Here is a 13,935-nt window from a genome sequence, read left to right on the forward strand (position 1 = left end):
AAAATTATTCTCAAGGCACAGGTTGCAAATGGTGAACTTTACATGACAAGAAAAAGAGGGACGAAAACAAATCCCAGTCTCATGTTTCCCCAAAAGGGTTTAGCAAACAAACGTAGCGTTTTGAGACAAAGGTCAAAACCTAACAGATACAGCTACCCAGAGGTGGGGGGAAAAACCTGCAGGCAACAAAAGACAGGTGCTGACAAGCATGAATCTACAAATTTATATTTCATGTAGACCTGGTTTATAAACCAAAATATGACTCCCGATTTACCCAGAAACAGCTTCAGCTTGGCTAATATTCCACCCACAACAGACTTCTGTGCAAACGTATTTTATTGAGGCATGAATCATTACAGACCATACAAATGTTTCTCTCCAAAAGCTTTGCTCAGAAATATTTATGGACTTAAAGGAAAATGTACTATGGTAATTGAAGTGTTTGCCAATTATGAAGCAGCTCGTCGGTATAGTCACAGACTTGCACTGCATTCCTTAATCACAGTCTGAGACATGATTCATCACTGATAGCACAGCAAAGCCCAGGCTATACCTCAGCGGAGGGGGAAGAAGTTTGCCCCTTCAGAAGTAGCAGAGGCTTAATGTAAAGGAAGGACAGCATTTTTCCTGGCCCCAGTCCCACAGAAATTCGACCGAGGAGGACAACTTTAAACTGCTGTCTGGAATCCAGCACCCACAAAAATGGCTCCTAGCCTCCACCTCCTACTTCTGGGACTACTTATTGATGGCTTCAAATGACGTAATTCCCCCTGTAGTCTCAGCACCAGGCTCTCTACAATGGTCTCAAAACTTCTGAGATCGCCTCTGAATCCTAGGCTTACTTTAGCTAGAGGCCAGTGACTGACCTGGAGACATGCTCCAAAGCTAATCTGGAGCCCTTCCACCTCCACATTGATTTCATTTCTTTTTTGCACCAATCTGGCTGCACTTGTGATGGTTTGGATAGGGATGATCCTGTTGCAGGCAGGGGTTGGACTAGATGATCTCTGGAGGTCCCTGCCACCCTACTTCTCTATGACTCAAGAACTCTGGCTTTCAACACGGCTAACTGATATGGACACAACAGAGCAATATGGTGGCTATGTTATTTCTGGTTTAAGACACAGCACACATGGAACAAGTGTAGCAGTGTCTCAGTATAGCACTACCTGACACAACACTGCAGCAAAACAGGCATTGCCATGGTTGATTTGAAGGCACAAGCAGATGGAGAACCTGTTGATTCCCTTGTAAGTATATTCCAGTCACCCTTGCCATAAAAATTACTGCATAATTTCTAACTTGAATTAACATCCAATGCCACTGCTTCCTGTTATGCCTTTCTCTGTTAGAATAAAGAGCCATTTTGAACATGCTCCCTATTTACTCGAATCTAAGAAGCATCTTCCCCGCATTCAACATGGTGGGAAGGAAATCCCTTATCTTGGTTTCAAGTACAAATTGGGAGGAGGGGGAGGCTGATGCCAGCTCCAACCTGGGCTCAGGGTCAGAGTCATAGCCCCCGGGGAGGGAGCAAAGGGCAAGGTGCAAGAGGGGCAAGCGGCAAGTGACTCAAGTGCCCCATTGTTTGCCCCCCTGCAATGGTGGGGGGAAGTCTGAATTTAAGATGACCCTCCAGTAATTAGATTCTACGCATGGAAATTTATAACAACTTTATAAATGTCCCATGTCTGCAAACTACAGCTACTCCTCGCTTAACATTGTAGTTATGTTCTCGAAAAATGCAACTAAGCAAAACGATGTTAAGCAAATCCAATTACATCACAGTATTTACCTACTGCCCGCATTCTCACTCCACAAGCAAACAGCCACAAAAAGCTGTCACAAACTGTTATTAAAAATAATCAGAATGCCATTTTGTGCCATTTGTCGTGCAAGGAAGGGCAGGGACATCTGTTTGCTAAGGTTCTGGGCCCCCATAAGCATCTTTATGGTGGTTACAAGGGCGATGTGTGTTGGCACCCACAATTACAGATCCTCAAAGAGTAAAATTATTCTCAAGGCACAGGTGGCAAATGGTGAGTAGGCAGTGGCTAAACAATGTTATAACCGAACATTGAGCAACTTTAAACGAGTATGTTCTCTAATAGATCAGCGATGTAATAACAAAACAACGTTAACCGAGACAACATTAAGTGAGGAGTACCTGTAATTATGGAGGGAGCTGTCTTAAATTCAAAGTCATCTTGGATTCAGGTAAATACTGTATTTTCTTCTGGTGAGCTTCTCCATGGGGATCTTATTAATTCTTGATTTCTTTTTTTATAATAAGAAAAAGAGATGGTACTTTCTAACCATCTTGCTGTGTAGCATTTTTTCCAGGCATTGCTTTCTTGTGGGGGAGGAGAGGGGAAATTGTTTCTATACCCTCTGCCATGTTTCATCGTCCATTTCACAATGTGAACATCAGAATTGGGAAACAAAGATGAGTATCAGCCTCACTAATGGGCAGATAGAGGGAAAAATAATCCTTCCTCCAAATCCCAATGATTGTTCTTCTCTCTTTATATCTATTTGTTACAGTAGCCCTTTTTACCATAACATCACTTGGAGCTCCTGGTTTGTCCACCATGACGACCTATTTGGGGGGGGGCTGTCCACTATGTCCCCTAAAACTTCCCACCCCCCCTAGTTTCTGCTTTCCTGGAGACAGTCCTCTCCATTTTGTAAATATGGCCTGAATCTTTGTTCCTGGATGCATGACTAAGCTGGCTGGTTTAAAAAAGAATTTATTTGAATGAGCAAGGATGCTCAGTGTAACTGGAAATAAAATTTTGGACCCATCATGTTTAAATGGAAACGAAATGGATGGCTTCCAAATCCAAAGAAGGCTAGATCTTATGATTCTTTCTCCACAATGGGTTGACAGTGATTTTTATCTAAAAATGTAAACAGGGTCTAGGATTATTAACAATGAAAAACAAAAACATTGCATTTCTGGCAGTAAGGAACCAATGAGACTGCGTCTCCGAAACGACCTTACCTTTAATTTTGAATGTGTAAAAAGCAACGGCGTCTCCATTGCTCCAGAGTATCTTGGCACACTCCGTGGCAGAATGAGGTACAAAAAAGGCATCATTAGCTGAACTCCTTTCTAACATTCCAAAAACAATGTAGTTCAGAACAAAGAGGACAATCCTTTCTCCAAATGTCTGGACCTTAGACAATAAACAAAAGCAGACCAAGCAAAATAAAAAGACGGGAAGGATTTTGCCTTCCAAGATTTTTTTTTTTTTTTTTAAAGTCAAAGAGTGTGATGGAATAGATCCCATTTACTTTGGAGAAAAATGTCAAGTTCGGGTGGAACACGAGAAGCAAAATTTACCCTAATACAGAGTCCTTCATCCAAAGGGCTCAGGGGGATGTACAAGTACTAATAACCAAAATAGTCAATACCTTTACAAAGTACGCTATACAGATGGGGCAACCGAAGCACAGAGCGATGGAGTGATTTGCCTGTCATCACAGTGAACAAGAGACTGAGCTGGAAACTGGATCACAGCAACCTGGACTAATCAGACTCCGAAAGAAAAACTAGAGAGAGAATTCAGTGTTGCTCTGTCTTTCTCATCATTATTCCTTATATAACCCTAGTGTGTCAGGGGATGTCTGTAGGCACGCAGAAAAGCTGCTAATGACATGTTGTAATTACAGTGCGTCAGAGCAAATTCGATTAATTAGTGCACTTCAGCAGCCTCCACGTCCTGTGTATCAGTGTCCCTATGCTTCAAAGTGGCAGTGAGAGCACTTTAAAACTCATTTAATAAGCTTTAGTTAATGCACCGCTACTGCCACTTTTAAGCTTGGGGATGCTGATATACGAGATGCTGCAGGTGCTTTAATTAAAGCACCCCACCACCCTCCAGAGCATGAGTAAAAAAGCCCAGGGAGCCCTAATCATGGGCCAGGACCCCATGGTACAAGCATTGTACAAATACATGGAAAAAGGTCCTGTCCTAATGAGCTCACAATCTACGTGCAACAACGCCAACACCATCTTACTCCTTCTGTCAGCAAACAGATGGATACAGACAGATGGGAGACTATAAGACAGCTATGAGGCCATGCTGATCTGATTTGCATGTCAGGTAGGAACCTCAGTGCACCTGTTATCTCAACCACTGTCAACTTTTTTTAGGCTTCATGAAAAAGGAGAATCCTAAAGAGGGTCTTGATGGAGGAGAATACCTTAGTTTTGGCAATATGTTCAAAAAAATCATCCTAAGGCAGGTGCAGAGGAAAAGGTACATATCTGAAGATTGAACATCAGGGCTTTGAGACTGGAGGGAGAAGCTGGCAACTCAGTAACCCATGTAAGATTTTTGGCAAGGAAAGAATAGCACTGGAGGGGCTTGGGAGTGACGACAATGCCTGATGCCACAGGGGTGGGAGAGTTAGTGGAGGGATGCGAAGAGAGGAGTGACCTGGTAGTTGAATCTGCATTTACAGATGAAATTACTAAGAGGGGAAAAAAAGAAGTGAACCAATGACAGAATCATTGCGTGACACTGAACAACATACACCTGGGACAAAAATGCCCCCAAGCCACTACTGGCTTTAATGTTCAGGTTAGGTGAGGAGGGGTGGACAAGCAGACACAGTGATCCAGTCTGTCAAGTATCTTTTTCGTCCATCCTGCTTGAGAAGTGACTGAAAGCCTGCATTGCTCAACGGCCTGTCTATGGACTGGGGGAGAGGTTTATACCTCCAAATCCTTTATTTAATTCCCTAAACAAAGCCTCTTAAATTTGGCCAACAGTGGGAAGGGTAGATGTAATACTCTACGATTAAAAATGTCAGTGAATCAGGGAACGTATAGCAGAGGGAAAGAGCCAGGAAGCACCCAACTGTGAAACAAAGAGGTGGGTGGGAAATGGGAATAAGGAAAGGCAACTTCATTTGCCTCCTGGCAATGCAAATCCTATATGCAGTGTGAGGCTTTCTTAGCAATCGCAAGTAGATTAAATTAACAGCTAATAGTACTGCATCATCTCTTTTTCCAAGATAAAATTACTGCATCAAACCAAGGGTATCTAGTTAGAGAAAGAATAGAAATTCTAAACCCATTAAATAAAAATAGCACAATAAAATAAATATCGTGTAAAAAAATATTATCTAGGGCTCAAGTCTTTGTAAATAGCTAGATAAGACACCTTGCCAAAGGGTAATAAGACTCAGCTTCCCAACAGATGGTCAGTCAAGTCAAGGGTTACCACTAATGTAATAATTCAGTTTGCCCAAATTGTTCTTTTGCCTGCCAGAGACGGCAACCTGGAAACCACTGGAGAGAGAGAAAAGCCCACAGATGAATCACCAGTTGTGTGGGAAAATTATTATGCATTGAAAGGAATGAATGTCCATGATACAACAGGAGATCTGTGGACAGCAATTAGAAGACCCAGGACCCAAACTGCACACTGTATAAAACACATCATTGCTATCCAGAACAATGCAAGAGAGACCAAATACAGCAGTGTACAAGCATGATACCTAAAACACTGTATCACAAAAGCAATTGTTTAAATAATGACCTTACCGGTATCAGCCCTTCTCTAGCTGGATCAGCAGTCTTCACTATCTCTTCTACGGGCCACCAGGACTGGTTCAGATAAACTGCCAAAACTACAAGAAAGGGCACACCAGCTCAGACTGACTGTGGGAAAGACCATTACCAAACAGGAATTGGTTGGTGAGAGGAAGCGGAAGATCAATATAATTGCCAGCACCAACTTCAGTTTAGTCAAAATACAGCATGAAGAGTAACGGTGTTTCCAGAATGATTCCATCTTATTACCCCCAAACCCAGAATCACTCAGATGATGAGGATGCGTCTACTCTACGCTGCATTTGCAACAGGGTCCTGGTATATCCCACTCACTCATTTCCCTTTACATACTCCAAACCCAGAAATTCAGTGGTGAAGTCACTCTGGGGAAGTACCAAGTCAGTCAGTCTCAAACACCAGAGACTGAAGTCTCAAGAGCAACAACTATGGTAGTGGTTCTCAATCAGGGTCCTGCCAGACCCCGAAGTGTGGGGTGCCTCAAGGATGAAGGATGCCCCAGGGTGTGAAGAGATAAGCAAGGTATGAGGAGATGAGCAAATAAGCAGCAGACACAGGCTTGTCCCTGCCTGGCTGATCCCCCACCCTCACTGCCCAGCCCTTCTTCAAGGAAGTAAACCCTGTCATCTATAAATGTATTTTTGAAACAGGGTGCCACTCAATTCACTAAAGTTATGGAGGGGTGCCTCAAGTCCAAAAATGTTGAGAACCACTAATCTAGGGCTTCCTTGTCCCATTTCTAGATCTGGAGTATGTGAACTGGAGTATCTTTGCTGGGACATGCTGGAGAGGTGAAGTAGACATACCCCTGAAAAAGCAAGGAACTTGTTTTGGGTCTCAGATTTTAAGGGACTGAACCACAGGACCTATCTGCCTCTCCAAGTCATCCAACCATGAACAGATTTGCAGACAAGCAAGTATAATAGCATTACTACAACTCCTATCATTTACATGTTTTAGCCCCAATACCTAGAGATATTTCTAATGTGCATTGGTGGGCTCCTGTTTTTGCTTCAGTTTTTACTAGCTGCCTGTAGGCTTTGGAGCAAGTGTTATTGCTTTTAGTCAACTTATATTTTAAGTAAATTATTAAAGGACATGCCAACACTTGTTACACTGTGTACTGCGTTAACAATAAAAGAAAGTATTGCACACAAGCACAGATGCCTGTTTATAACACCAGACCCAATTCATTAAATATTGCACACTTATTTGCATAGGGATTTGATGCTTTTTATGATAGATTCAATCTGTTCCCTCCAGCCCTCCACTGTATTTCCAAGCACAACGAGCCGTTGCTGCATTACACACCCATGAAGCATGTAGCTCCAAGGAGAGCTGAGTCAAACAAAGGGGACATGATGGGCCAAACACTGATTTCAAACTGTAATTGCACATAATGAACACCAAACTGGATTTGGCATGAACTCTGCTCAACACAAACTCCAAACCACATATGGAATATACATATGGAAAGTCTGAAAAGTTTGAAAAAGCTCTGGTGAAAATCAGAAGGTGCATAAACAAGTCCTGAGCTGCTAGTTTTATGGAACATTTACTGTGCTATTCAATAATTTAAAGGAAAAGGAAGAAAAATACACCAGTTGACATAGCAACTGTCACATCACATTACTTGAGCTACCTTGTCTATACAGATGCCTACTATAAAGCAAAACATTTTCCTGGATCCCAGGCAAATATATATACTTTCTTTTAGGTTATTTTAGAGTCAACATCTGGTTCACAGTTATACACAGGCGTTTTCTCCATATTCTTCTTCTCTTCTTATAATCAATTTTGTAGAAACAATTTCAAATGCAAGCACACTTTATGAGAGAGAATTTTCCCTCCTTGTCCTCTCCCCATTTAGTAATTCCCCAAGACTGACAATATTCAATAAGCAGAGGACAAAAAAAATAGCTGAATATGCACCCCTGGCACAAATGTGCAACACAGAATGGGTAAAACATTGGCTCTCATGGCATGTTTTCGCTGCTGCTGTGGCTATTCAGCAAAGGAGTCCAAAATAATATTGAATTTAATCAGGCCCTAAACCATCTACCATTGTACTATGCAATCTCTTCTAGTGCTGGGCACATGAAAGTATTTCCTTCTCAACCCAGGCCCATAGTTAATTTTCACTTTCTACTGCATGCAGGACAAATGCTGCTATGCTCATAAGCAAGCCTCACTGTTTTGGTTCTTTGAATCAAATGCACAATCAGTACTGTGAATGCAGAGAGAAGCAGGAAAATTCAAGCACCATCCAACTTGGATTTGCCTTTCCCCCCATGCTCTTAACAATCAGGCCTTAAATCCTAAGTTTTTCAGATTCCTGGGAAGTGTGGATTCTGATCCAAAACCTATTCTCCATGCATCACTTAGGAGACATATATTTAAACTGTTGCTACAATATCAGGTATACAGTTCTTGTCGTCACTGTTCTCATAGCCAGAGTTTGGGGTTCATGGTGTACTTCAGCCTACTAGGTACCTGCCATCATCTTCACTCAGTGCTCATTTTGGAGAGGACAAGACAGTCCACCAGTTAACATGCTAACCTGAATCTTTGGCAACTGGGGTTCAGTTCCCAGCTCTGCCGCAGGCTTCTTCTGTGATTGAAGACAAGTCATTTAGCACACTACAGCAAAGTGTAGAGATACTCCAGTTAGCTGAGACCTTGGAAAAAGCTGAGCTGTGGTAACACAGAGCTCCCCTGAGCAAGGTGAAGCAGCCCATGGGGAGTTCTGCTTTACAGTAGCTAGACTGCTTCTGGCACCTGAATTAGTGTGGTTATCTCTATACTACAGTGCGCCAGGCAGTGCAGAAATACCCCATGTCTCTCTGAGTATCGTTACGCCATGCCAGTATGGTGCCAGGCAACAGGGAACCGAGACACACCGCATCCCCTCTGCACGTGCTACTTTCAGAAACCCAAAGAAGGGGAATCACTTTGGTGTAATAATGAAGCTTCCTGTTGCACTAGGAGGGTAGTGATATATCTTCTGTACCTAAATTTCCCATCTGTGAAATGCAGATAATAACCCTTTTCTACCTTACAGAGATGCAGTGAGAATAAATACATTCCTACAATGACGGAGGCCACATAAGTACCTAAGATGGGCATAATTCCTGCAACCAAATTATGTCTTCCTGCTCCTGTTCAAGTTTTTCCCAGTGATTTGTTGCAAGTATCCCGTGATAAATGTTCCATGACGTCTAGCAGTTTCAGCAAATTATTATATTATTATATTCAGCATTTAGAAAGCACCACAACACTTCATGTTTGTTTAAGGTTGTAAAGATCTTAATCGCCCTTGTTATGCTCAGTAAGCCCTTGCAACACAATTTACATTCTCATAAAAATGTTCATACAGATATACTAACAGAACAGAAGACTCAGCCCAGCATGAATAAATAAGAAATGCTCCCAGCCGAGGCAATGGGTGATGTTGCGTAGAAGAGCTACCAAATATTTATCTCCAACACTTCAGAACTCGTTTAGAAAAGATGGGGATGGAAGTCCACCTCTGAGCAAAACCACACAGAAGAGGAGTTCAAATCCAAATATCAGCTTTGAAATTAGTGCCTCTTTCTTATCGTGGATCTAACCAAAACCTCAGATTCAGAAGCCCCCAAAACTTTAGCACTATTCACCTAGAAAACCAACTCCAGTCTCATTATTACTTTGTTAATTTGAATAATTATTGCTTTAAGCATAAATAAAAAAGACTTTACTTTGGTAAACTACCTGCTTTAAGAACTGTAGAATCAAAGCAGTTATGAATACTATTCTCAGAGTTTATTATGATAAGTACTTATTTGAAGTATATGCTCCGCTCCCCAAAAACAGCTCGGGGGGCTTACAATAAACGACCAAGAAGTTATAGAAATCGATCAAATAAGACAGCATATAAAAAGCCATCTGTACTCCACTTTCTGTGTGTGACATTTATTCTGCCTGAATGTACAAAGTTAAGCCAAAGGAAACTATAAGAAGCAATCCCACAAAACACACAGCACTACACAACGGCAAATATAAAGTACCTGGGGTAAAACAGCTTCAAAGAAGTGACCATGGGCTATTGGTTAGGATGAAGCTTTGCGTCCATCTAGGCCAGCTGGACTTACCCTTCCAGAGGCTAGGTTCAAAGAAGGATGTGAAACCCCTTACAGTCCCCACAGCCAGGCAAAAGGAGATATACTTAGTACTGGAGTCAGTGATACCTGACAAGCATTGCAAAAAAGAGACACTGAGACACAGAAACAAAGGCAGGGCAGTTTGTTTTACAGCCCAGCCCAGAGATGGAGGTAGCTGGTCTAGACAAAATCAAAGCCTGCCAGGAAAGATTATGGCTGTTATGGGTAGGACGCAGGGGCAGTGCGCCCTCGCATCCAATTCCACAGTAAGCGAGTCACAGTTCAGCGAAGATGTATAGAAGTAAGAAGGACTTTTTCTCCAAAGTGGTGCTCACAAGTTGGGTCTGGAGCACAAAGTATAGGTCGCCCATTAACCATGTCAGAAACTTATTTACAGTTCAGTAGAAAAATGAAAAAAAAAAGAAAAAACATTTTCACAGACAGGCTTTTGGAAGGGAGCAAGACGCATGTTTTAGTGACATCTCATCAATAGCTGATTCTTGTGGATTTGTAGAATAGCTTTCCCATGCACTATATTCCATATTATTACTGTGCTGTAATAATTATAAGGCTAAGGGAAACTTCAGGGAGATGTTAAATGAAGTTTCCAATCAATCTGATTGTTATCAACAGTCCAAGGCTGCTATCTGGAAAGAGTGCGCAGAAGAGGTGTGGCTCATGGGAACTCTGCAACCACCGATCATATGAATATTAAATGCAGGAATGACTTGAGCACTAAAACATTGTATTTATTAAAATATTATATTTTTTTAAAAGACAATAGGGAGTTTGTGGGCCTTTAGCCTTTTCTTCATTGAGAAATCAAAAGCTGACAAAACAGAATTTTAATTGTTTTATCAAACTGTTTTTCCAGGGTAATCAGGCTATTACACACATGAAAGATCCATAGGGAGGCTTCACAGAGCTTTTATATGTTCATAATACTGCATTCTTGATAAAGTAAAAAAGTAATATATTTTGAATGTACATCTACATAGGTTGGCCGCAAGCTTGTAAAACCTTAAATGCACCATTATTTCTTTCATATAGTTGCACTCAGTGATTCTCCACAATCTCTTTTTTTGACATGGTGATTAACCTGGATATTCCCATTCAAGAGGTAATCCAAACCGCCTTAACACTATTTTTAGTTCATCTATTTAAATACAAATAAACAAGGATCTGCAACTGCAACTAAGGGCAGAATTTGGCCTGCAGTATATCATTTTCTTTTGCTTAGAAAGCATCAGTGCTGAAATTCCTTCCAATAAACTGTTAACAACCTTTTGTTAAAACTAACGTCAGGAAAGGGGCTGCAGTTTTAAAGGAACCATCGACTCTCTACGTGTAGCCTACACGGGCGTGCCGGGCGGACTTTGAGGCCAACTTTAAAAGCCACACCCACACAAGGTGCCCTTCTTCAGCCACATGTACTTCACACTATATCCACTGGCTTCGCCTTATTTCTTAAGAAGTCTCAGGTTTTCTTGTGCCACAAAGTGGAACCAGTCCACAGACTACCTGTTTCTCTTTCCAGGCTCACCTCTACTTAGAAGCAGCAGAGAGAAGAAGTGGAGTACAGAAGGGGTGAAAGTTGGCTTTGTGGGACTGCCGCAGGGGGACTACCTGTATTTAAAGCCTGCATGGCCACATACATCCAGACACACTGCAGAAAGCAGAGGACTGGGATGCAAGTAGCAGTGGGTCACATCTAGAAGTTTAGCAGAGCTTCCAAGTTTGGGTTAGATTGCTACTAGGGACTGAATTCAGAGGTTTACAATATAGATAGTTAGTGGACATGGGCTTGAAAGCAGCTTTAAGATTGACCCTAATGACTGGCATCAGCCCTACAAGAGGCTATGGGCTGGCAGTTTCGCTCCCTCCCCTTCCTCTACCAACTGAATTACAGCTGTCAATCTAGCATGGGCAGCACTTAACTAGCAGGGTAGCCTTAAAAACACTCTAGGGTTATCTGCAACCACAAGCAAAATTAATCTTTTTTGGCTTACGTGAAGAAACTTGAAGCTGTGTATCTGAGATGGGGCCTAAATTGGCCAAATGAATGACTGAACTGTGTACTCTCAATATGTGACAGCGGTCAGGTTGTCATCGACTAAACTGGCACCCACCCCTGAGCTAACCTGGGTGAGGAGGGTGTGTAGACACCCAGCAGCACTAGAAACAAGACCTGTCAAAGGGCAGATGAGCTCCATGTGAGCCAATGGCCATCCATACCAGGAGAGGAGACGGGTGCCTCCAGGTTACTTTGCCCAAAGAGTCACCAACGATGCACATCATCTAAGGAACCCCCACAGTCACAGCAGCCTTGGAACTGACTTAATAATATATAGATATATAAATATATATCTATATCAACAGATAGATAGATAGATAGATAATCAAGTATATTATTGTATATATCCAGTATTGTATTATCAAGTATATTATTGTGCGTATGTGTGTATATTTTATTTACTGGCTGTAAATCTTTCCTAAGGAAAATTCAGAGTTTATAATTTCAGAAATAAGCTTTGAAATTTCCAGAGATGAACCTGGCACTCTTCTCTTCACAGGGGTTGAAGGGAGCCAGTGCATAATTATTTTAAAAAATGAACAATCAGTTTGCTTCCTCAAGGCAGAACTTGAATTCTCATGGATCTCTGGCATATGGGATGAGCTTACCTAACTAGAGGAGTAAATAATGCCCTGACATGGCATTTGTGATACTGTTTCTCAAGGAGTTGTCCCCAGAATTATACCACCTGCTGCTCCACAACAACTCAGAATATTCTCTTGATCAAGCAGTAGCATTTTGTACTTTTGGCACTATTTCTGTCTTCAGTCCTGGCTGGACAGTGGCATCATGATTTGTGTTACTACTTTTCAGACTTGTAAAGTCCCAGGCACAGCCCAAGCCACACAGCCTACTGGATGTTAGGGCTAGGTAGAAAGAAGCCAGGAGGGGTGCAGAGAGCAGTAATCCTTAGTAAATGAAAGACAGCCTAATATGTAATCATTATCCAAAACACAGATTCTGATGATAACCCAACAAATGTCATGTGAGATAGAAGTGTCAGCAAGCACTGGTCCACTTCGTTCACTTGTGACTGTAATGAACTGTTCTTTTAGGGACATCATATGGCTGTAAACATTATAAGCACAATCAGTATCATAAGCATTCGTAGAAGGTAGTACACAAACCAGCATGGAGTAGATTGCAGGAGATCAGCTAACAAAATGGGTTTAATTCAGGGCTTGAGCTTTCACCTAAATCTACATCTCACAAGACAATACAGAAATATAGGCCAATTCAACCTACAATTGAGGCAGTGGATGCCACTAAGAAAAAACAATACAGATATATCATCTATCAGTTTTAAACCAAAGCTGACCCATTACTTGGTGGTAGAGCTATGAAGACAGTCCTGAATTCCCTGTCCTCCACTCAAACTAGACTGCTTCTACAAACAGCCTTTTAAAATGATTTCTTGAAGCGTAAGCTAAATCTGTTTCGTATTCAAAATCCAGCACAGAGTTAAATACCGCTGTACTAAAATTTAATTAAGCGAAAATACAGTGACAAAAATCTAACCTGTCTCTTTATCCTGCGGATTGGTTAGCACCAAAATCTTGCATGAAGTGTCATCTCGGTACACCGGAAGGAACCGCACACAGGAAGCATCAAGTTTCACCTAAAAAAAAAAAAAATGCAGGTAGCTGTGGTGTACTGACCAGCTGGCAAGAAATGCTTCATTTTTCAGGTGTACACACAGAGTTCGCAATCTTGGTCACGGCTTCTAGGAAGTACGTGGCCACACTACTTATAGACAATCATAGTTTTTAAGTGTTATTGTTAAAGTGTTAATTTAGACCGATTTAAATGGTCAAAACGAGTAACTTAATACTACCTTAATATAACTGGTGGCTCACCCATGTTAGGACATTACCTTGTGGTTTCTCTGTCTCACACACAGTGTTATGGAACAGGAAGCACATGTAACAAATAGCTATCAACAAAACTTTGCACTTATTATAGCTTCTTCTAGCCGTGGATCATGATGCGTTTTGCAAACCATTCATTAGGCTTCACCAGCCCCAGACGGTAGGAAAGTATTATACAAGACATTAACTGATGATGTACAGAAGGAAAAAATTACCATATTTATTCAAATATAAGAGGTTCATCCCTTATCTCACATTTGTACACAAGGA

At 41.6% G+C, this 13,935-nt stretch overlaps 1 protein-coding gene across 2 annotated transcripts in view; it reads right to left on the reverse strand.

Annotated features, from left to right (window-relative positions):
- The window catches only part of FAM169B (family with sequence similarity 169 member B), a 54,523-nt gene that overhangs the window by 17,794 nt on the left and 22,794 nt on the right, over nt 1–13,935 (reverse strand). For both annotated transcript variants that reach the window (XM_019533779.1, XM_019533778.1), the window contains exons 3-5: nt 13,316–13,415; nt 5,558–5,643; nt 3,005–3,179 (exon numbers count right to left, since the gene is read on the reverse strand). In XM_019533779.1, coding sequence (XP_019389324.1) covers nt 3,005–3,179; nt 5,558–5,643; nt 13,316–13,415 — 361 coding nt within the window. The remainder of the gene's footprint in view (nt 1–3,004; nt 3,180–5,557; nt 5,644–13,315; nt 13,416–13,935) is intronic.

This window comes from Crocodylus porosus, unplaced genomic scaffold (genome assembly GCF_001723895.1).
Source record: "Crocodylus porosus isolate Cpor-Errol unplaced genomic scaffold, CroPor_comp1, whole genome shotgun sequence".
NCBI classification, from domain to species: domain Eukaryota; kingdom Metazoa; phylum Chordata; order Crocodylia; family Crocodylidae; genus Crocodylus; species Crocodylus porosus.